The sequence below is a fragment of the Vidua chalybeata genome, chromosome 1 (genome assembly GCF_026979565.1).
Source record: "Vidua chalybeata isolate OUT-0048 chromosome 1, bVidCha1 merged haplotype, whole genome shotgun sequence".
Classification (NCBI taxonomy): domain Eukaryota; kingdom Metazoa; phylum Chordata; class Aves; order Passeriformes; family Viduidae; genus Vidua; species Vidua chalybeata.
The window spans coordinates 104,499,500-104,521,498 of NC_071530.1; the positions used below are offsets into that span (position 1 = coordinate 104,499,500).

Sequence of the window (21,999 nt, forward strand, 5' to 3'; positions counted from 1 at the left end):
ACCCTCGCTGAAATTCTATCTTTAATCATGCCTGATCCTTTTCTGCCCTGTTCATCACTAAAATCTTTGCAATGCAGATCACTAAAAGTGACCTTTGACTATCTTCCTCAAGACAGCTTGGGATGCTTTTTAAATTAAAGTCTAATTTCACGACATAATCTATTCAATTCAAGTGATTGTATTGTCAGTGCTTTGTACTGAAACAGTTTTACTGAAAAGATCTTTTATTTTCATAAATAAAAAAGAATATATTTAAAACTTTTTTTTCACACACAAACTTGAAAACTCTGAAAGCTTTTAGAAATGAAAATTAACTATACAAAAATTGGGCTATCAATGTTAAATACTTACACTTTTGTTCCTACTAACTGAAATACATTTATATTTTCTATCAGTATAAAAATCTTCAGAGTAATGGTAATACTGCGTAAGTATTTCCTTTAACTGAATGTATTCACATTTTCAATCCACAGCTTTTCCCAGCAAGTCTGATCAGTCTATGCCTTTCTTTTCCGTGGAGTTCCATTAAGTTCTGAAGAGGCCATTTGCAGCACTTGCTGTTGCTGCTGCTTTGCAGGAGAGGAGATCCATTCCTCTGGGCTAAACAAAACATAGCACAGTGGCTTATAAACAAAGCTATTCTTATACATACATACATACATACATACATACATACATACATATATATATATATATATATATATAGCATAGAGCTCCCACAAGTATAAACAATATAAACCCCATATTTGTACACAGCTTTTTATTACTGTATTTATTTTGTTAAAATGAAGAATAGCAACAGGCTAATATTAGATAGTTTAACTACATAACCACTTTAGAACTATATGTAGATAAAAATCAAAATAGTAACAAGTATGAAAAATAGAGACATAACAATATAGTGAACACTTGTTCTGAGATTCACAGAACACTACTGTGTAAGATTTAAATAATCTCAGAAAAATGACCATAGCTCAGCAAAGACAATTATGTAGTCATGAGGAGAGACATGAGAAATGCCAAAGACAGTTTCATGTCACTTTAAGATACACTTAAGTGACACTTTAAGATCTGTCACTACAGATACACAGATTTCCCAAATTTTTGTGTGTGTGTGTGCATGTGCTCAAACACTCATCAGCACAGAGGGAATGAGAACAGATGGATAAAACACTTTACCACCAGGTCACCTCAGACAGTTACTTAGAAAAAAATACTGTAAGGATGATTCTATTCCATAAGAATAATTATTTCTGTGTTCATCTATCCAGTATTTGACAGAAGACCTTAAAAGAGTTTACAGACCAAGCCATCTCAAATAGTTTTGGGTGTAACAGTGTGGAATATACCAGAAAATATGGGGAATGTGACGCACAAAGATGCTGATCAGTTCATAAAGAGAAACAGAATTAGAATTAGTAAGCAAATCTTTATATGAGGCTTAACTTTTAAATGAGGTAGAAACTTTAAAGAAATTAAAAATTATCTTGAATACCAGCTTTATGCAAACTCTATTCATTGTTGCTTATAAGATACAAATAAGAATTAAAAAATATGCAGAATAAACTAGTTTTTGTTTTGAATTCAGATTATGGAAAAATAATTACTAGATTCAGAAAATACTTACCTATACAGTTTTTTCACTGTGTCTCTTCGCATTCTTTTGGGAGGAATGGGGGTGTCAGATATATCTAGCATTATAGGCTGAAGTAATGATTCAGCACCTTTATCTGATAAAGCAGGAGTCATACCTATGAAAAAGTTGCAAGTTAAGAACCAGTAACAGAAAAATGAAACCTGCTGGTTATAAATGGGCCCTATAACAGTAGAATTAGACCTTTGAAATACAACTTTAGAAATGTCATAAACTTTATGGTTACCTTATATCTGAAACAGAGTTCAAAGATGACAGTTAAAACGATTTATGTGTAACTGTCGCAGAGTAAATGTTGATTTTTAAAATATTATTTCATACTGACATACAAGAAAAATTGTAACTCAGATAGACAATCCTTGCAGACTTCAGGGTGTTTCTTTTTATAGCACAATGTTTTGGTTGTGTTTCCTTAGCAAAAGCAATTCAGCTCTTAACTACACTGTCATTTCAAAGAGCACGCCAATGTACTGTAGCACGGGGCCAGCCACACTAATAGTTATATAATCTCTTATTAGTGAGATCATAGTTTCATGTTCACAAGATACGGACTGACCAACATTCTTATTATCTGAACACAATACAGGGCAGTGCTGCTCTAGGCAATATCCACAGCATCATACTACTACATACAGTTTTTCTATTCTTTCCCTAAAATGCGACATTTCTAAGCTACTAATTAACGTTAACAATTTTCATTCATAGTTTGAACTTCTTAGTCTGTAACTGGTTGCAGTTAACTGTTCTCCTCCTATAGCACAGCAAAATTATAATACAATAACCTACCCAATTTTTGTTTTACTAGCTTGAGGCTTTTCTCTTGTTCAGCAAGTTCCTGTTTTTTCTTTTGCATTTCTGGAGTGTTCAGTGACTGCAAATGTAAATCAAGGTCCTTATTCACATTATCAAATTTAATCACTGCTGCACGGTATTGCTGAAGAAGATCTAATTGAGAAATAAAACAATAAGCCACAAAACAGTAAGTAAATGACCATTTTTATTTAGAATGCTACCAATACAACCCAGGCAATATATAAATCCACAAGAAAACATATCTTTCAAAAACACTACTTAAAAAATCATCCAAACTTATAGTGGCTGTTCTTAAAATGACTGTAAAAAAAAATCATATTCAATATTTTGACTCTTCTTTTTGAGTCCATATCTTAGATGACAGTGAAGTACCTGCAAGCTCTAAAAATGATGTGGAAAACGGCTATCACTGTACAGATCTTGTTGCCTGTGTGCTCCAAGTGAAATTCTCTACCTCTGATGACATAAGGTGCTTATAGCATGTTGTGTTTTCAGTACTACAAAGCAGAAGCTTGTATTATTGACTTGAATTGTATTCCACCTTGTGGACCAAGTGAACATTTACTGAGTTTCACTCTGTGCCACTATGGAAATCTAATCAAGCACTCAGATAAACAAAGGTGTATTTTGTTGACAATCCTTTTTCCTCTTTAAACACATGAGACAAAAAATTTTTCCTCATCCAGGCACTGAATTACTATGTCAAGTAATAAAGGAAGGGTTCAAGCATATTAGCCTGGACTCATTCATTTTACTTTCAGGTGAGTACAAGGTATCTTGCACAAAGCTTAACACTAAATGACCTTAAGTTTGCCATGGGGTGAAAGCTCTCACACAGAGCGCTGCCACAGACTAACAAAAGGCACTGCAGACTCTTAATACGGCTTATTTTACAAGTACCTTGCCAATGTAATAACAGATTAAGCAACTTTTATCCTACAAACATTGAAAAAGAGTATGTCAGAACTAATGTTAAGTGTAAAATTAAGTTCAAAACAAGCCCTGTGTAATGAGATGCTGTCCTTTAAATGGAATTGTACTAAGATTTTCCTTTAAATGTCTAGTATCTATCTAAGTGAAATTAAAACATGCCCTTTTCTTCTACCACGATTGCTCCGGTACTAAACTAGAAAATTCCAATTTCATTTGTATTGGGTAATAATGGAGTTCAACAATTGAAAACATGCTGATAGACAAAGTGTGCTAAACCCAGTGTATTTTAGTCTGTGACTAATATGCTTATTGTGTTTTCCCTAGGCATAATATATTTTTACTAAAATGCTGAAAAAAGATCTTTTTAGTCCTTATATTTTTTCTCCTACTCAACTGTCAGTGCTAAGTAGTTTGCTCATATATATGGTTACTTTAACAGGTATTGTGTGATCTCTCCCCATACCCCTCCATTGCACTGTCATGGATAAACTTCATGTCCTTTCTTTTTAAACTTAAGTATTTAAGAACAATCTTGTAAGTAAGACTTTTCAGTGTTTTACTCAGTCAGGTCAGTTGTTATATGTCAGAAACTGCATCTTTAAATTAATTGCTAACCTTTATTCTAAAATGAATAATCCGAACACATAAAGAAATGAAAGTGATTCAACAGGAAATAGGGTAGCTTATGAGATAGTCTCTCTTGAGAACATGAATTTTTCTACCACTGTTTCATAGAGCTCACTTGCACGTAAGAAATTCTAAATTGATCATGGTGTTTCCAGAGTAGAAAGACCAAAAACTTGTTTCTCAGTGATGCTGGAATTCAATCAGCTCAAGCTTCTCATGCCGGCTGTTTGAATGTTTATTACTGCTTATACTCCTCCTTTAATAAGACTAAGAAAAAAAGGGGAATATCTCATTATTATTATTTTGTATTTCAGGAAATGTAATATCTGTAAGCTTTTAAGAAAAGGCAAATTTATAAACAGAACACTGTACAGCTCCTACTTCTCAAAATAACTGTATGCTAAATTGAAGTTTTCCTTTCTGTATTACATCAGAGAATAAAAAACACAGGACAAGCAATATAATTTTGTAAGTTTTGTATGTTTGTGACTTCATTAACCCACCTATCTGTACAGAGATAGTAGAGTAAAGTTTTGGCATTGGTGCTCCAAATACCATTCCTCTGAGTTTGTCCATTGGAGGAGCTTTATTCTGCAGGCCTCCAAATTTTCCATTGCTGCGAATCCTGTCTCCTTCCCTAGTCAGCAAGGTAGGGCAGTGTGTAATTTTTACAACCTGCACAGGTATAAGAATTGATAATAAATTAGTAACTCCACAGAAAATCTAAGTTTTTAGCAATACTGTTGTGAACCTTTTTATTTTTCAACTGCAATGCAACTTTGTCCCGTAATGAAAAACATATTTTATGAAATTATGTCATGACTTTGCTTTCAAGCAAGAGAATGCATATATTAAAATTAAGCAGTATTGTCAACAATTATGAATACCAGTTTTTTTTTGTGTTGTGTTCTCATATTTTACCAGAACTCTGACGGCAGAATTTAGATCTATACCTGGAAAAAGCTGATTATCAACATATATTAATTAGGAAGCAGTGGTAGTCAGTACAGTTCTACATTCTTATGCTCAATCATTAATTTGATTCTAGCAAACACATAAGCTGAATGTAAAAGTGCCCAGTGCACTTCCTCAGAGACTCCTGCCTGCTAAAACATGTACCATCCATTAAACCTAAATAAAATGGGTCTTAAAGACATCTAGTGAGTTTCACATCAAGTTTTTAGTCAAGTGGACCTGAAATTTCACCATGTGCCTTAGACTCCTGTATTTTATGACACAGAGTGACTAGGAAAGTACAGAAAAACTTGTGCTTAACACTAACACAGAGTAATGAAGATGCTTATCTTTGGAAACATGGTCCCATATGCCATAGCAACATTCACATAATAGAATTTGTTGAATGGAGGTGATTTTGTCAGTGCCAATAATAGAGATTTCATTCACTGTTAAGTGCTTTGAGACTCACAGACAGTAAGCACATTTACAACTAACACAGCATTAAACTTAGAAATTACCCTAAGTTTTTAAAGTATTAAATATGTAGCTCTGCAATATATCTGTATCATAAAATTTAAAGAAAAATTGAAACATACCTCTTTTCTGTAGTGGTTGGCAGCATCCAAGTTATCTATAATGATAGTATCACCCAAGAGCATACCAAATACTGAAAAATATAAATTTTTGAACTATGAAATTTCTCCAGAGCAAAATAACTTGAGTTTTGAAAATCAATTCTGAGGCATCATTATTACATCTTCTAAGGTAAGTGCAAGGGAAATAGCATGTAAATAATTTTTGTTTCAACAAAATTCTCTTGAGGTTGAGACAGATATGGAATCTTCTGCTTTCATCAGTGAATTCATAAGGGAAAAAAAATTAGTGCATTTAAGTGCCTTTTGGAGTAATTGTGTGTATTTTCCAATAAAATACTCTCTTGACACTTTACATTTATCAGGACACAGATAATAAAATCTCAAGTTTCATGAAATTAATATATTATATATTTTTAAAAATCTTCCTGGAATGTTGAATTTTGTTCTCAGTTCCTTAATATTTTTCTTCATATTCAATGGGTGATCAAAGAAAAAAAAATTCACAGACAAATGATCCAACTGGCCTTAAGACACCTCTGCTAATATAAGTCTGTTCCATACAAAATCTAACGATGTAGTCATGCATGATATATCATGCAATGTGGTTTTTCAATTCCTCCAAGGGGCATGAGGAGAATTTATAGTTAAAGAATTTATAGTTAAAAGTCTGTCAATATCTAACTTTCTGAAAATGCACAGGGTTAAAAATGGTCTATTAACAGTAGAGAGGAATACTTCAATAGTGGGAAGTCGTGAAATAAAATGCAAAACTTACTCAAGTAACTACAGACTCCAACTCTCCATATAAAGGAGCAGATCTATCTAATTTAAAAAAGTAGTGTAGGAAAAGGTAGGGATTGCTACATTGTTAGAAAGAGCAAGAGGACAATCGTTTCCTAAACTGAAATCTACATAAAAATTGAAGGATTTCTCACAACTATTAAGCTGTTTAAGCATAACATACACTGTCATGTACAGTTCAGTCTGCATGTACTTAAATTTATGCATTAAATATTTCTGAGAGGAATCGAACTGGAAACAAAGCTTAACAAAAGGAGTAACTTCTGCAATATGAGATTATAAAATTAATCTTGTGATGGTCAGTCCCTGCTCTAAAGAGCTAGGGAATAAGATAATGCTGCAGGAATTTAAAAAAGAAAAAACCTGCCATACATCTAAGTAGAGAAAATGAAACTAAGACAAGAAGCAGAAATAAAGTGGACATGGTTGAAATTTTCACAACTTTTGTTTAAAAATAATTAATGCTAATGGCCTCCTATTTTTACCAACAGAACTCAGGAGGAATGTATGCTGGTATTTGCAAACATATCAGTGAAGATTATTGAATGGATTATAATTTGTGATGTTTCTGTATTTCATTCTTTAAAAGAAAGAAGTTATTAATGATTTCTTTCTTATCATTTACCTGTTTGACAATGCTCTATGTTATCTGGAAATGTTAACAAATCTCTGGCAAATACAGGATTTCCAATAGGTCTGAAGAAAGTTCTTCCATTTTTCAAGTGAGGTAAAGGTCTGGTTAAAGAAAGGGGACAGTGAGGGAGAAGAAAAGAAGAAAGCAATTTGTCCTTATTCTAGTCAGGAATCTCCAATTTAACTGAATGCATCTTAACATTTCCACATTAGATATATGATCCCACCATTATCTGAAATGCCAGTTATATTAAAGATGTTTTAGTAAAACACTGATTTGTTATGAAACTTTATTTCCAATAAATTCATATGACTAATTTAGGAACAAGTTTTAATGCACTGTATTATGAAACTGAGAATTTGAACATTATAAATACATTTATGCATCAGATCTTTTCTAAAGGGCATTCTTATTATATTAGCAAATATTTGCTTATTTCATAAGCAAATTGTTTTCAGGAGCAGAAATACTGTACTTTATTTTTCAGGCAACTGAAAAAGCAAAATGAATTTCTATTACTACAGATGATTTTAGGAATGTATTCTGAAACCGGATTTTTGAAAGTTATAATCTGATTACAAGCACTATAATTATTTAAAATAAATTCCTGCTCTAGAAAACATGTGGACATGAAGAAAAAGAAGACTATTTAATTGAAACACCTTATTAAATAAAGAACATCACACAGCAGTTAAAATGTAGAGCTGAGATTTCAGCTAACACTTCAAGTGACATTACTGTTGCTATAATAATAAATCCAGAAATTTTATACTTCAAATTTTTAACTGACATTTAAAAATCAAATTAGACAAGTAAAAAGAGTTGAAGAAGTATGTAATACAAACACAGAACTTTAATTGTTTTTTCTCTACCTGCTCCAATCTGGAAGTGTCTTCTTGTAAATAGAATCAAGGGGTAACACTTGCTGTCGACCTTGAGTTTCATCGAAGATAGACCGAGCAGCTTCCGTGGTCAGTGTGACTACACAGTCCATGTCACTTGCCAGGTGCCAAGAGATGACTTTTGCTGCTTCATTATCCTCAATTTGAGCTAAATGTGCAATCTGTACCACAGAAGTTACAACAGTCAAAACAGAAACCAAGACCATGTCCCCTTTCATAGTAATCACAACAATCCTGCAACTTCAGACGTTCAATTCCCCGTTGATGGCTCTGTCAGGGGAGCTGGTCATCAGGTAATTTTTCCATCACTACCACTTTGTGGAACCAACAGAACTTATTAGAAGGCTGCCTGCAAGAAAACACACCTTGCCTAGAATATCCTGGTTGCCTTTTGGATAGTTTGGGAGGGTACAAGCTCTCCTTGGCTGCTTCATTACTCCTTCTTGTTCCAACATCTTCTTTTTCAGAAGAGAATCCACATACTGAAGCTGAGAATGAAAATTTAAGATCAGCAAGCATGTACCATTGGACTGAGCAGCAGAAGTAGTTATCTGCCATCAATTAACTTTCTAACAATAAACACTCAATAACCTGAAACAGACTTTTAATGTATAGGGGACCACCATGCACAATCCCAGAGAATAGCAAAGGGAAAGCTCACTGCAATTGTGACCAAACTTTTTAATTACTACTTTTTTTTTTTCTTTTTTAATTTTTAAGGACTTCAAGGAGCATTTCACAAAGAACTATCAGTGCTTGATTAGAGACAAAAGTGAAGACAGTTTAAAACAGCAGGAAGAGACAATCATGAATGCACAAAAAGAAACCATTTCAGAAGGTGACTATGTCCAGGCTTGAAAAATTTAGCCAGTAGGGGGAACTTCAGTACTGTGACTGCAATTTAATTCTACTGATTTGTGATTAATGACTATAACTTGGTCTTATTTGATCTAAAGATAATTGTTTTCATAGGTATTTTCTTCCTCCAAATGTTAGTAGTTTGAAAACCTTCTAGAAATTTCTTAAAACATAGTTGGATCTTTAAAGGAAATTAGCAATGGGGTACATTGCCCTGAATATTTCCAAACTTATTTTTACATTAACTTTGGCAATAACATATGCAATTCCCTGATTCTCTAAAAAAAGTGCTTTCCTTTGGCTTGCTTATGCCAGAATACATCCAGTACATATTGACTAGCCTCCAAAAACCCAGTGTAACGTCTAGCAGTACCAGTAACACTGGCAACCTTAGCAGAAACATGATCAGCAGAAAAACAAGATCAGGATATAAAAGACAAGGTTTTTCTCAGTTCTTTAACAGTATTTTAAAAGATCCTCACACTAACAAAGCAATACAAAAAAAAAATCTTAAGTTTGACATTGATTCACAAATTTTTCTACAGTTTAAATTTTCACTGTTTTGGTAACAGGTGTGATTCAACAATATTAGTATTGATATATTATTGATATCAATTTTAGATATGTTAATGGAGTTTAGTAAGAAATAAGTCATACTATATTTGTCTGTGGTAATTCAATTTGGTGCTTTTTCAGTTCGTTCTTCAGGGCAGCTTCTCTTGTTTCAGCCTCTTTAACCTGACCTGAAACAAAAAAAGAGAGTGACGAAACGATAGAAAGTAATGGGACACTTACAGAATTTCCTACAACTTTTCAGAATTATGCCAGCTACAACTGACCCTATCTACTTCTTAATTTCAGCACAGAATATCAGAATTTTTCCACAAAGATCTTGTGATTTTGTCCAGTTTCTAAACAATTTCAGCAGATGCCACACCTTCAGCTTCAATAAGCAAAGGGGACTAGACCATGTATCAATCTGAGAATGTTAGCTGGTTTTAGTTTTCATCCTCAATTATCATTGTAAATGGTTCTCCAACAGGTGAAATGGCAAGACAGAAGAGAAGAGTGGTGGCTGGCACTACCTTCTTTAGTCTGTTATATGGGACACCACTTTCTCAACACTATTTCCTCAGCTCTTATATCTGAACTAATTTCAAAATCAAATAAGTAAACAGGTGAATTGCTTTCTACCCTCTATTCACAGCATGTTTATATTTGAAATTATCTTATTACTTAAACATAAAGTGTAATGCTGTACTCTTACTCTCTACAGATGTGCATGCACCAAACAAAGATTTTGTACCTTTCACACTGGAATTCAGAATTTTCCTTTCATAATGGAAATATGTAGTATTAAAATTACAAGAAACAACAGCATCTTCTATGCCAGTCTGCTTCATTTACACTTGATGATTATTTAAAATAAAAATTCAAAATGCTATTATTAAAACAAACCTTTTAATCAACAGGCAGGATGATTCAAACAAAAAAAAAAAACCCAAAGAAACTATTTCCTTCATTCATAAAGAATTGCTTTTGCTGAACAATACAAACTATGACACAACACTTCTGAATAATGTACACAGGGTCAAACGTGAAAGGGGAAAAGTAGCATTTTGAAAACATAAGACTAACTTTTTAAAAGAGGATTATCTATAGTTCGTTCTCCTCAAATTGTTTTTAGGCAACTGTTGAATTTGTATGAGCATGCAAAGATGGGAATAAAAGGCAGTCATGGATAAAAAGAACACCAACTTCAATGTTTTTTTCTCCTTTTGATAATTCTGACATATGACATACTAATCAAATCAAGACCTTTATAGGTAGCAACATCCAAGACTTAATAATTAGAAGCTTCCCTGCAAGACATATACCTCTTCTGCTACCCTCTAATTACTATCTCTCATGATTTCAATATTGATTTTCCTCCCCTTCTCTATAGCCTCAAAGTCATTATAGGACGTAAGTTTAATTCACGAAAAATTATTTACATATTTGACTGAACTTACATTTCATTTCTGCTACGAGCTGATTTGTAGTATCAAACATCTTTCTGTAAAGATCTATGGACTTAGATAATTGGTCTTTCTCTCTGGTCAGTGTCGCCATCAGCTGCTGCTTCTTGGAATCTACAGATATAAACATATACACTTTTAGAATACAGTAACATACTTAACTGGTTTAAGCATTAGCAAAAATCTATTAAACTATTACATAGTTTTGAAAACATATTATAGATCTAAAAATAGCTGATTCTAAGGAAAAGCAAGTATTTTAGAGCACTTGAAACATACCATTGTAAAACATAAATGAGAGACAATATGGTTCCAAAGGTTTTTTCAAAGCTGGCAGATGTGGCTCAAAGACAAGAATATATTCAGTGCTATCTCTTCCAGGACTGTCTTCAGCCAGCACTAAATTCTATGAAAATAAACAAACAAACATAAATTTATGCCCATGCTTGAGGTTACACACAAAATAAACATTCTTCAGATACTAAATCTTGTAAGTTACATAACACATGATGTCTGTACAGTATTAGTACAGTTTTAAGTATTGGCCTGGAAATGCCTTTTATAACAATTAAACAAAAGTAAAATACAAAGATATAGCTATTTTATTATTTAAGAATTAAGATTGTCATTTTACCTGTTTAAAAAGTCTTATTATTTTTGGCTATATATTTAATTTCAGAGACACATGCTCAGAAAAAATATCCTCTGCACTGTCTTATAAGCAAGATATCCTCAGGTGTACTTCATTCAGTATGTGAAATGCAAACAGATCATTAAAAAGAAAGACCCAAAGCATAAACACATAGAAGGAAAAACAAACTATTCCCAGTGCTTAGTTAAAGTTACTGCTGTTACCATGGAAGTAGACAGCAAATCCCAAATGAATGAACAATATACATCCAAACACTATCATAAACATTTAACTTCTTATCAATTCCTTATTGAAAAGACATACTAGATCCTTTGCCTCTTTATAAATATGAGCAATATTATAAAACCATAAAAGTAAACAGAAATAAAATTAGCAGATGTAGTATCTAAATGGGCTGCTACTTTGGGAAGGGTATCATGCATAAAATCAGTAATTCTTATAATAAAACTCATACTGTTTCCACCTTTAACATGTAGAAATTGATACTCAACTGGCCAAATCAAGAGAGGTGGTTGCAGCTTAAAAGAAGAGATAGATATATAACCTTCAAAGACAGTCTTCACAGCTTTCAAAAATATTGCAGCTACATATTTTATCAGGACAAGTCTGTAGTGGAAATATCTTTTCCTTAGAAAATATATGCCAACAAAAATCTTAACATTTTTCTTCATTAAACAAGTTTAGTATTCCTGAACTTGTGACTAAAGGTAAGCATGTGAGATTATCCCTTTCATTATTTGTGCTAATTGCACACAACTGTCTTTACAAACAAGATGGAACAATTTCAAAATACTTGAAGAACACAAGTATGTCCCTTCTCCTGCCCATTACAAGTCATATGAAAAGGACAGTGCATCACAACCAACAAATCCTTTCCACATGGTTTTTGTGAGTAGTCTGAAGTCAGTGAACTCAGTATAAACCAAATGCCTGAAAACTGCCTGAAGAGGGGAAAAGATACTGGGTTCACTGAAATGCAATTAGTCCCCATGGGGGACTACAGCAGTAACTGGGGAACACAAGTTACTGTCAAAAGCAGCAGGATCTCTTTAGATCATAGTAATAAAAATGAAGAAGCATGCAAAACCCCCCACCTCCCACCAAACCAGGAATACTTAAGTAGGCTTACAAAAAAAGAAAAAAAGAGGGGGAGCAGGGCAAAACAAGCCAAACAAACAAACAACCCCCCAAACACCATGAAACTCAGCACACTCTCCCCTCCATTACAGAGGTTAGCTTTGTCACTGATGGAGAATTGGAGAATTTAGGTCACAATTATGGAAGTTACTACTACATGGAGATAAGCCAAAAAAAATTTATTTCTGCATTAGCAAAGAGTCTTAGAAATTATCCAGTCATTTTATCTGAACTGTCACAGGTCATATATGTGGTTATTATTATATTACCCATATAAAGGTGTTCAATTTACACCTTGTTACCACAGGTGTAAATACAAGATTTGCAGGGGGTTTTGTTAGACCAATGGTTTTAGCTGATCCTTTAGCTATACTTTTGCACCTTTTCTTAACCCCAACTGCCTGGGGAAAAATGTGTTCACAAACCAATTAATTTATTACTCCTGAAACATGGTAGGAAAACCAAAGAAACCCAGGAGTGTACCATAAATCAATCAGTGTATTAATTTTATCTGATACCTCTGTTCAGTCCCTGCATTTTATTTTACTAGATTGTTTTTCATACATATTTTGTCACTTTTCTGTATGGATTAGAGTAGACCAGAATTTGGCAGATTAATAATATTTGGCCATGTTAACTAGATGTTTCTGTCCTTGACTGTTACTGACAGAGAATGTCGTATCATTCAGTTTCACATATGTAGCTCCATAAAAGCAGTCAATGTACTGAATAAAATATATTATAAAGAAGTTTCTGTGTAGGATCTGCAGATTTTAGGATTCTACTGAGATCATACAGTGGTGATTTCCAAGATGTATTTGGAGAATTTGTTTGGATTACTATGCAGTGTCTGTCTCCACCTGGCACACACTGATGTTGGTCTGTCATAAAGCTGCTTCCAAAGAGTGAGTTAGAAAAGGTGGCTGAGAAAAGGTCTTTAAAAAGTTGTATCCTCCTTTGGTACATCTTCTGTTTGAAGACTTCTGTAGATGTCAGACTTTTAAAATATGTGACACCCAAATGAAGTAGGGGTATAATTTTGTTCTGCCATTCTTATATGATATTTCAAGTTGAAAACAAGAATCAATATACAACTGTTTCACCACAGGAATACTATTAACTGAAGTTCTGTGTAGGCTTGAGATTGTAGACAGAGATTGTGACCATTCCACTCAGAAGAAACTCCACATTCAGCTGGATTTTCTTTGGCATGTTTTGAACAGTTCCTGGTTTTGTGCACGTGCACATTTTACACTGTGTCTTTGTATTATATTTTATAGCAACTGTGGCAGATGGAACTTACAGGTTTTAAAAATTCAATCTGTATTTGTTGAAGAAAAAGTCACTGCAGTGATGTGACTACAATATGCAGCACTTTCAGAGTATGCATGATGTGAGAGATTCAAACAAAGATAAGGAAAGCATTTTTAGCAGCCAGGTGCATTAATGAGTGAAACAAAGCATAAAGAAAAATGGTGAAGTTTTATCTTCTTCAAATGAGGGTAGGATGCCTTTCTACAAAGTATATACATGCCGACTATTTAGACAAAAAGTAAAGAGAGCCTAGCAAAATTGAATTAGAAATACACGAAGAAGTCAGTTTAAATGATCTTAAGATATAACACCCTGAGAGTATTATAAATAAAAATGTAAAATACTGGTAATATTAATGGTTTAACTACAAACTGGTTAAGTGTTATTCACATGTGAAATTCAAATGAAGAAAATATTTCCCCGGGATTTTCCTGAAGGTCCTGGTCCCTAACTGCAAGTACTGTACACTTCCCTCACTTAGAAAGGATAAACTGTTTAAAGAATGTCTTTCCTTCAGTTTTTCTGAAAATCAGCACCCAAACACAGAAGAAATATTGTATCTACTTATTTGTCAGGGAAATAAGTATATGATATAAACTAAATCTCCACAGAACACAATGAGGTGTAAGATAACTTTGAAACTGCAGGAAAATAAGCCTCATTAGACACAGTGTTCATGGAGCCGTGTATTTCAGTCACTTACAATTTCAGCTGATCCACTCTCCAATGGAAACTCTACTGTACTGACTTTCCCCTGAAACTGCGGGATCTCTATATCTTCTTCATTAGGGCTTTTAATTTTTGCTATTATCCTGCCAACTAGATCAAGTCCAGTGTGGTTGTTGTATTCATCCTGTGCATAAAAAAGAAAGTAAAGTTAGTTTGGGACTGAAGTAAATAATCCATTCCTGTACTGCCCTGGATTTATACAGCAAGGTGCTAGCAGTCTCTGCAGAGGGGAACTGCAGAGGCAGCCTCTGTGAGGAGAGGCTGGACATGGCTACTACTCCAGCTGATCACCTGCAGGGACAGCTGAGCCCCTCAGCCAAAATGGTGTTTCTTTAAATTTAAGAATGGGCAGAAATGCACAGGCAGGTGAGAATGGGAAAAAAATAGAGAAAACAGCAGAGGCTGAAAGAAGAAACAGCACAGGACGTGTTCTGGGCACCAGAGCAGAAATTCCCCTGCACGTCACAGGGAAACTACACAGGAGCAGGTACTTCCCTGTAGCCTATGAAGGACCACGGTGGAGCAGAGACCCACATGGAAGCCCATGGAGGTCTCCATGTTAAACCAGGTTGATAATTCCAGGACTGCAGCCTGTGGTAAGGGCTCACAGTGGAGCAGTTCATGAAAGACTGTGGCCCATGAAGGGACCCACAATTAGAACAGGGAAACTGAGGAAAAAGCACTGGCAGGAAAGAGCTGAGGATTGTGGCCCCCTGCACTGCTTGGGGGAGGGTGCAGGGATCTGGAACAAAGCTGGGCCTAGGAAAGGGTGGGGCAGAAGGTATTGCTTTAGGTTTTTGGTCTTTGTTTCTTATTACACAAATCTTTTTTAAACTGGAGTTTAAATTAAATTACTTTTCCATAAGCTGAGTCTGCTTTGCCATTGTGGTAGCTGGAAGTGATTTCCTTTTATCCCTGTGAACACTTAAAATTCAAGAAACCTTATTTTTTGTAATGTAAGATTTCTAAGAGAAACTGTACCTGGGAAGAAAAATAATGGAGAGAAACATCAGCTGTACACGTAAGTGTTCTCCCACTAGAACCTATTCTTGAAACTATTTTTTTTTTTGTGTGGTAACAAGATATGGATTTCAATTGAGATACCTGACAGCAAGTACTGAACATTTCTGTTTTGGTCATCTGTATGTAAATGAAAGAAGATGGACCTGTCATATGCTGAAAAACCACTGATTAACATCTTTTTTTATGAAGTGAATCTGCAAAGAAACAGTAGCAATGCCTTACAGCAAATTTCAGCATAGTTTTAGCAGTTTTCTACATTTCCTTAATTATGATTTTGTATGGAAGTATAGTTACCATTAAATGGAGGTATAAATCCTTGACCAGTGTACGGCTGGTAAGAGCTCGAACATTAGAAACTGCTGGAGTAGCTGGCAAAGGATCAGGTAACAAGCGTATAGGGTCATTAGGTACAACTTCAATTATAATCTAGCAGAAAAAGAAGGAAGAATGAAACAAAACAAAATAAAATAAAGACTGATATAACTGACAGCAAATCACCTGCACACTTGCGTTGCTCAAAAAACACTAAAACAAATGTATGTGAAATTTCAGGCAGACCTGAAATAAATTAGCACAACCATAAAGCAGTTCTGCTAGGTTGCAGATTATTCACCTCTGTTATACTGTCAAATTGTTGGTTACAGAAGTTAATGAAAATATATTTTGATAATTAACAGTTTGAAATCAGTAACTATCAAAATAAAAGTAATTTTTTTTCAGAACTTGTGAGTGAAAGTATTTCCATTCTGTACCTACAAAGTGTTGTAATGCTTCACCCAGATGATTCTGTATAACGTGTTCTTGGCTACTTGCAATTAATTATAGATACAAACCTGTTCACTGTTGAGCATATTTATCTTATCCATTGCAAAGGTAAACTGGATAATGTAAGTGCCCACTCTCTCTGGAACCACTTTATCCCTAAAAAAACCAAAAAATAAAACCCAAGCAAACATGAGACAATATGATAGTCACAAGTATGTAAGTACACAAGCAATTCAAACTCTGAGTAATCCTCTGAACTAGGTAGAAAGCCCTACTAAGGCATAATACTCCTTCTTCAGCAAGAAGGCCATCAAAATTACTCAAGAGTTACAGTAAGGCTTTTGGAAGCTTGAACGAGGGAAGTCTCCTCCAGGAGTTTGTCTTGTCTATATGACACGAAGTTTGTCATGGCCCTATTGTTCAGAAATCTGCAAGTCTACACCATTTAATTTCCTATTCAGAATTTTCATAAAGCTACCAGAACAAAACATAGACATCTGGAACAACAACCATTTCTCTCCAAATCTAGTAAAATTTTCATAAAATCAGAGTATCTAATTCCTCCCTTACTCAGATTGTAAAAAGTTGGGTAACTTGGACCACTGGTCAAGGCTGAGTATAATGAGAGAGAAATAAAGAGCTTTCCTTCTACCTTACAGCATTCCAGAGTGTAGATTACTGGCAAAGAACCCCTACCACCAAAACATGAAGAAAAGCCCAGACACCTGAGGTTCTGCTGCTATAATTTCACCTGGTAAGGAAGGCCACACGGCATCCAGAGGACCTCTGCAGTATTCAGCAAGGGACAGCAGTGACTAAAAAATGCTTACAAACTTGAAGAGAGGCAAACAGCCAAGATGCATGTATTTCTCCAAGCATGATATGTGGCATTCTTGAGCTGATTAATGATTCTTGTTTTCAACATACATCAGTTTAACTGTTTTGTCAACATTAAGTAATTTATTTCTTCTGATTTTGTTTGGGAAGTAATAATATGCAAGATTCCCTGGAATGTTTAGCTTGGAAAAAAAATGAAATCCCAACGCTTTAATATTTCTAGAACAGACCATGACTTTTCCTTTTTTAGATTTCAAATACAGAAGTTACAATTCTTTTCTGCATTTTATCTAAGACTGACAGTAGCACCTGCCTTGTCAGGATACATTAAAACACTAATTAATAAATAACCAGCTAAGGATCTCATGGCTGGACAGACACAGGCTTTAGAAAAAGAAGAAATGACACAGTTGCTATGGAAGTTGTTTAAGACTACATAACGGCATCCGTGTTACTGACTGGCAATAAACAGATGAAAACCATCTGAGAGTGTGCCAAGAACAGGAAAACTTGATAGAAGGTCACTTGGTAGACAGTGTTGCCACAGGCACAGGCAGAAACAAGTAAAATGTACTTTCCTGCACAGGCTGCTAATGGGCAGTGTCTACTCTCCTTTCAAATTTTTCAGTAAGGTTAGGAGTTTTAATTCTGGACATTTGTGGACGACTAGTAAACTACAGGCACCTATGCCAAGAAAAGCCCACTCCCAGGAGGCAAAAGCTTGAATCAATAGCCAGTACCATAACTATTTAGCTAAACTCACAGATTGTCTACTAGAAATAGATGTAGAAAGAATGTGGCAGTCAGGCACCAGCTTATGATGAGCTCTAGTTCTGCCAGCATTCATTTAAAACACTATTTCTGAATAAGCAGCCCAAGGAATGACTACTAACAGGACCAAGGTCATGGTTCAGGATTGATGCACAGCTAGAGAAGGTAGTAAAAAAGAGTTAAGTCTGCTTTGTCCAGCCTGCAATTCTAGAGTAGTTAAAGCAATATTGAAAAGAATTAAAGAGAGTTACCATATAAGCTACAAGCTGATGATTTAGTTCCCTCATTGCTAGCGTTTCTCAAAACGTATTCTAATATTTATCTTAGACTCCTTTCTTCTCTACTCTCTGATTATACAAATGTCAAAAGTATCTAGGAAAGAATTCAATCTTCATCTCAGTGCATCTTGCTAGTATCTTTCACCTCTTCTTATCATATTAATTCTGTGATAGACTGTTATTATCAAAACATAAAACTCTTCTTTCTATTTCTAACTATGTATTTTGTATAGTAAGTTCCATGAGTAATTACAGAATAAATGCTATTATACCTGAAGTAGAAGAAGCCATCTTCCTTGTCATCCTTCACTTTACTACAGCTAAACGTTGTAACCTGCAAAGACGCAAAAAATTTAATGCAATATACTGAAAGTACTTAACTTGTAATATGCTATGAAGTCTTAATGATTTGTAGTACTCATAGCCCACAGTTAATGAGACTGCCTGTATTTTAGACACTAATTTCATGTTCTTAATTCTCACAGTCTTTTCTTTGCAAAATTCAATGTGGCTACTTCTAATACTATGAGTTAGCTTCTACAGAACAGCAACATTTTTGTCATTACTGTAGTACTGATGCTTGACCAATCTGACAACTTGTAACAGGACAGACACTGATGAACATGTAGGATTAATTGCAATATTGGTTACTTAAAATCTAGGACAGGACGTGGATCTAAGGTAAATGAAAGACAGCTTGTATTATGTTTGTTCTATGCTGGCATTTTCATACCCATTTTGAAAATGCATTTTGATGACTTACATCAACTGGTATCCTAACCAGGCTGCTCTGTGCTTCCCACATTTTCATAGAAATCCGTGCTGGATTAATATTTTTAATAATGGTGTCATCTTCAGAAAGAACACTAACCATAAAATCTGTAGGATGAAAAACATGTTTTGAAGATTGTTTTTATTCAGAATTAAGCAGCTCAAACTTCATTAATTTCTGTGTCTCCCTCATACTTAAGAGAAAAAAATGTACAAAACAAGCATTTCAAAAGAAGCCAAAACTACCAAGAATTTCAAACCAAGTATGAAAACATTCTCTCCTCATCCCTAGAACTAGACCAAGTAACAATCCTTAGGAAAAACCAAACACCTACTTTATGACAGCTTTAAAAAAAATCCTAAAATTTCAAGTCTGCCTTTCTCAAATTATCATAATTATCAAAACAGCACACCAGGCTGCTTCTTGCTCTCAGGAATGAGAAACAGTAGCTAGTTAAGTAAGTGATTCCTTCTTTCAAGGACAGGAAATCCAAATCCCCCTCTTCCTTCACAAGTGCTTTATTTCTTACAGACTAGGATCACAGAGTTGTATCTGCCAGAAATAGGCTATAGGGAGACACTTCACTCTGGCTGACTGGTTTTGCAGTCAAACTACCTGCCATTTTATATCCCAGTATGAAAAATTTCACTTTTCCTGTAGGTCCCTAGAAAGTGCAGTGATTTAACGGAAATGGAATCCAAACTAGAACAAAGCTACCCTGCTTCTACTTCAAAATGTGAACAAAGCAAATAGGTTTAATGCACGTAAATGAATTTGCACTGTTCGTGCAGGACTGAATTTTGCACTTTAAGGAAGGACTATGATTTGATGTGCATGAAATATGCAGGCATGACACCCTCCAAGATTACAGTGCCTGCCCTCGGGTATACCTGAGATCAACAGTAAATCAAATAATTAGGATGTTATTTTATTTATTTAATAATATGAGGCTGTTAATACAGAATTTATTATTTAATTTTATTTAAAAATTTAATGTCATATATACTATATATATTTCCTGAACAAGCTGTGTAATTCTCTTTCTTAACTAAAAGCCTGGTTGATTTACACTGCACACTACATTTGAAAAATGTCTGTTTGGCAGGGGGCTTGGAGGTAGATGATTTTACAGGTCTCTTCCAACCCAAAACACTCTGTCATTTTATGATTCCTCCAGGAAAAATTAAAATACCTTGTGAATTTAATCAAGGTCATAACACTGTATGGAGTATTTTAAAAAAGAAAAACCTCTTGCCATAGAAATGTTGGCTGATCAAGTTAGGACAGCCAAGAAACAACACATTTGTGAGAGAATACAGCAGGAGAAAAGAATATTTTGTGTTGTCCTCCTGCTGATTACTTTTGGTTTGTCTTGGCTCACAATTGGCCTAGAATTTCATAGCTATTTCCTTTGCTACTATTCCAGAGAAAGAGATGAGGGAAAACATACATGAACTAGCTCAGATCATATTTTAGTAAGACAGAAAAGAGATTCTATAGTTCTACCATTTACAGATGGATAAAAGGAGCAATTTGGAACAAATAAATAAGAGGTCTTTTGAAATGCTTTCCAAAGATGACCTACATATCTCTTCTCTCCAAGTGTTACATCTTAGACACAGCTGTTACAAAGAACTGAGAAAATGGACCAGAAAAACAACAACAAAAAATACAGTAGGCAAACCATCAAAATAGTTTTCCACACATTTTCAAAGCTCTTGAGTGATTGGTTTCCACCAAAAATTCATATACTTACCAGGAAAGGTACCTCCTGCTGGAAAAGAAGGACTTTTGTCGTATTTAACATTCAGGCAGACAGGTTTCTCAGGATCAGGTAGGACATTTATTGTGATTACAAGACAATCTAATATGGCCTTGTTGTATGAGGCTTTAACCTGTAAAATGTGCTCTCCCCTGCAATATACAAAAATCATAAAAACAGATGTAAAATCTCTTCTGAAAAGACAATTTTCAACTGGCTTCAAGTCTGAATAATGTACATGAAAGCATGCTAAACACTATCTAGCAATGTAGTAGTAAACAGAAGAAAAAAAAGGAAGTGTTAATGCAATGTTAGATAAATCATGAGTTTAAGTAATCCTTAAGATATTAACTTATTAAATTTAATTTTGTGTTAATATTTATGTTTCATTGCCTGTAAGACACTAGCAACTACAGCTTCAAGTAGAAGACAGTAAAGCAGAAAGCAGTTAAAATGGTGAGGAGCATTCTGCTTTGATAAGTTTCCAAAGAGTGAATCCCAGTACCATTCACATATAGTAAAGTACACTGAAAGTATATAATGTCTTCAATGCTATAAAATAACTAATTTTCTTTACAGTATTAAAAACTTAAATTTCAAGTTTTTTCAAAATTTCCCATTAAAAAAAAAGATAACTGGGATTATAGTATTTAACTGCATAGAGGCTGTACTTCCCAGCCAGTTTTGATCATGCTGTAAATAGTATGATGTCACACCTGTTTCTAACCTACAGTAGTAAACTGATAACTAATATTCATCATCCTTCTACCAAGCCACAGACATTATAAATACACTCTGCACCATCAACAGCATTTAAAACAATGCTGTTTTAAATTTCTAAAAGCAAGAGTATTATGGGTCAAATCCTCCATATTTGAATACAAAGAACAAGCACTTATTGCTAGCTTCAAAATAACCTAAAGCCAACCCAGTCTTGCTCTTGCCTGGAAGAAAACTCCGGGACACAGGGAGTGGGTTGCAGAACTGTGAATATGAGGAAGATACAGAAATGATGAATTTGAAAAGCCATATGGGACATAAGTGTGTAAGGGAAGCTATACATGAAGTGAGCATGAAAAAGCACAAGATGAAGAAGCTGGAGTCACAGGACATACAACTGCTGGAAATGAGACTTAAGAAACTGAACTGCAAATAGTAATAATGAA

General features: G+C 34.5%; 1 protein-coding gene across 2 annotated transcripts in view; it reads right to left on the reverse strand.

The window, feature by feature from the left end:
• Nucleotides 1–264: 264 nt before the first annotated feature.
• SMCHD1 (structural maintenance of chromosomes flexible hinge domain containing 1) overlaps nt 265–21,999 on the reverse strand; it is a 66,644-nt gene continuing 44,909 nt past the window's right edge. For both annotated transcript variants that reach the window (XM_053949504.1, XM_053949511.1), the window contains exons 32-48: nt 20,828–20,985; nt 19,063–19,178; nt 18,572–18,633; nt 16,482–16,569; nt 15,943–16,074; nt 14,600–14,749; nt 11,073–11,199; nt 10,788–10,907; nt 9,433–9,518; nt 8,283–8,405; nt 7,888–8,078; nt 7,007–7,116; nt 5,581–5,651; nt 4,531–4,702; nt 2,441–2,599; nt 1,628–1,751; nt 265–600 (exon numbers count right to left, since the gene is read on the reverse strand). In XM_053949504.1, coding sequence (XP_053805479.1) covers nt 498–600; nt 1,628–1,751; nt 2,441–2,599; nt 4,531–4,702; nt 5,581–5,651; nt 7,007–7,116; nt 7,888–8,078; nt 8,283–8,405; nt 9,433–9,518; nt 10,788–10,907; nt 11,073–11,199; nt 14,600–14,749; nt 15,943–16,074; nt 16,482–16,569; nt 18,572–18,633; nt 19,063–19,178; nt 20,828–20,985 — 2,092 coding nt within the window. In that variant the 3' untranslated portion in view covers nt 265–497. The remainder of the gene's footprint in view (nt 601–1,627; nt 1,752–2,440; nt 2,600–4,530; nt 4,703–5,580; nt 5,652–7,006; nt 7,117–7,887; nt 8,079–8,282; nt 8,406–9,432; nt 9,519–10,787; nt 10,908–11,072; nt 11,200–14,599; nt 14,750–15,942; nt 16,075–16,481; nt 16,570–18,571; nt 18,634–19,062; nt 19,179–20,827; nt 20,986–21,999) is intronic.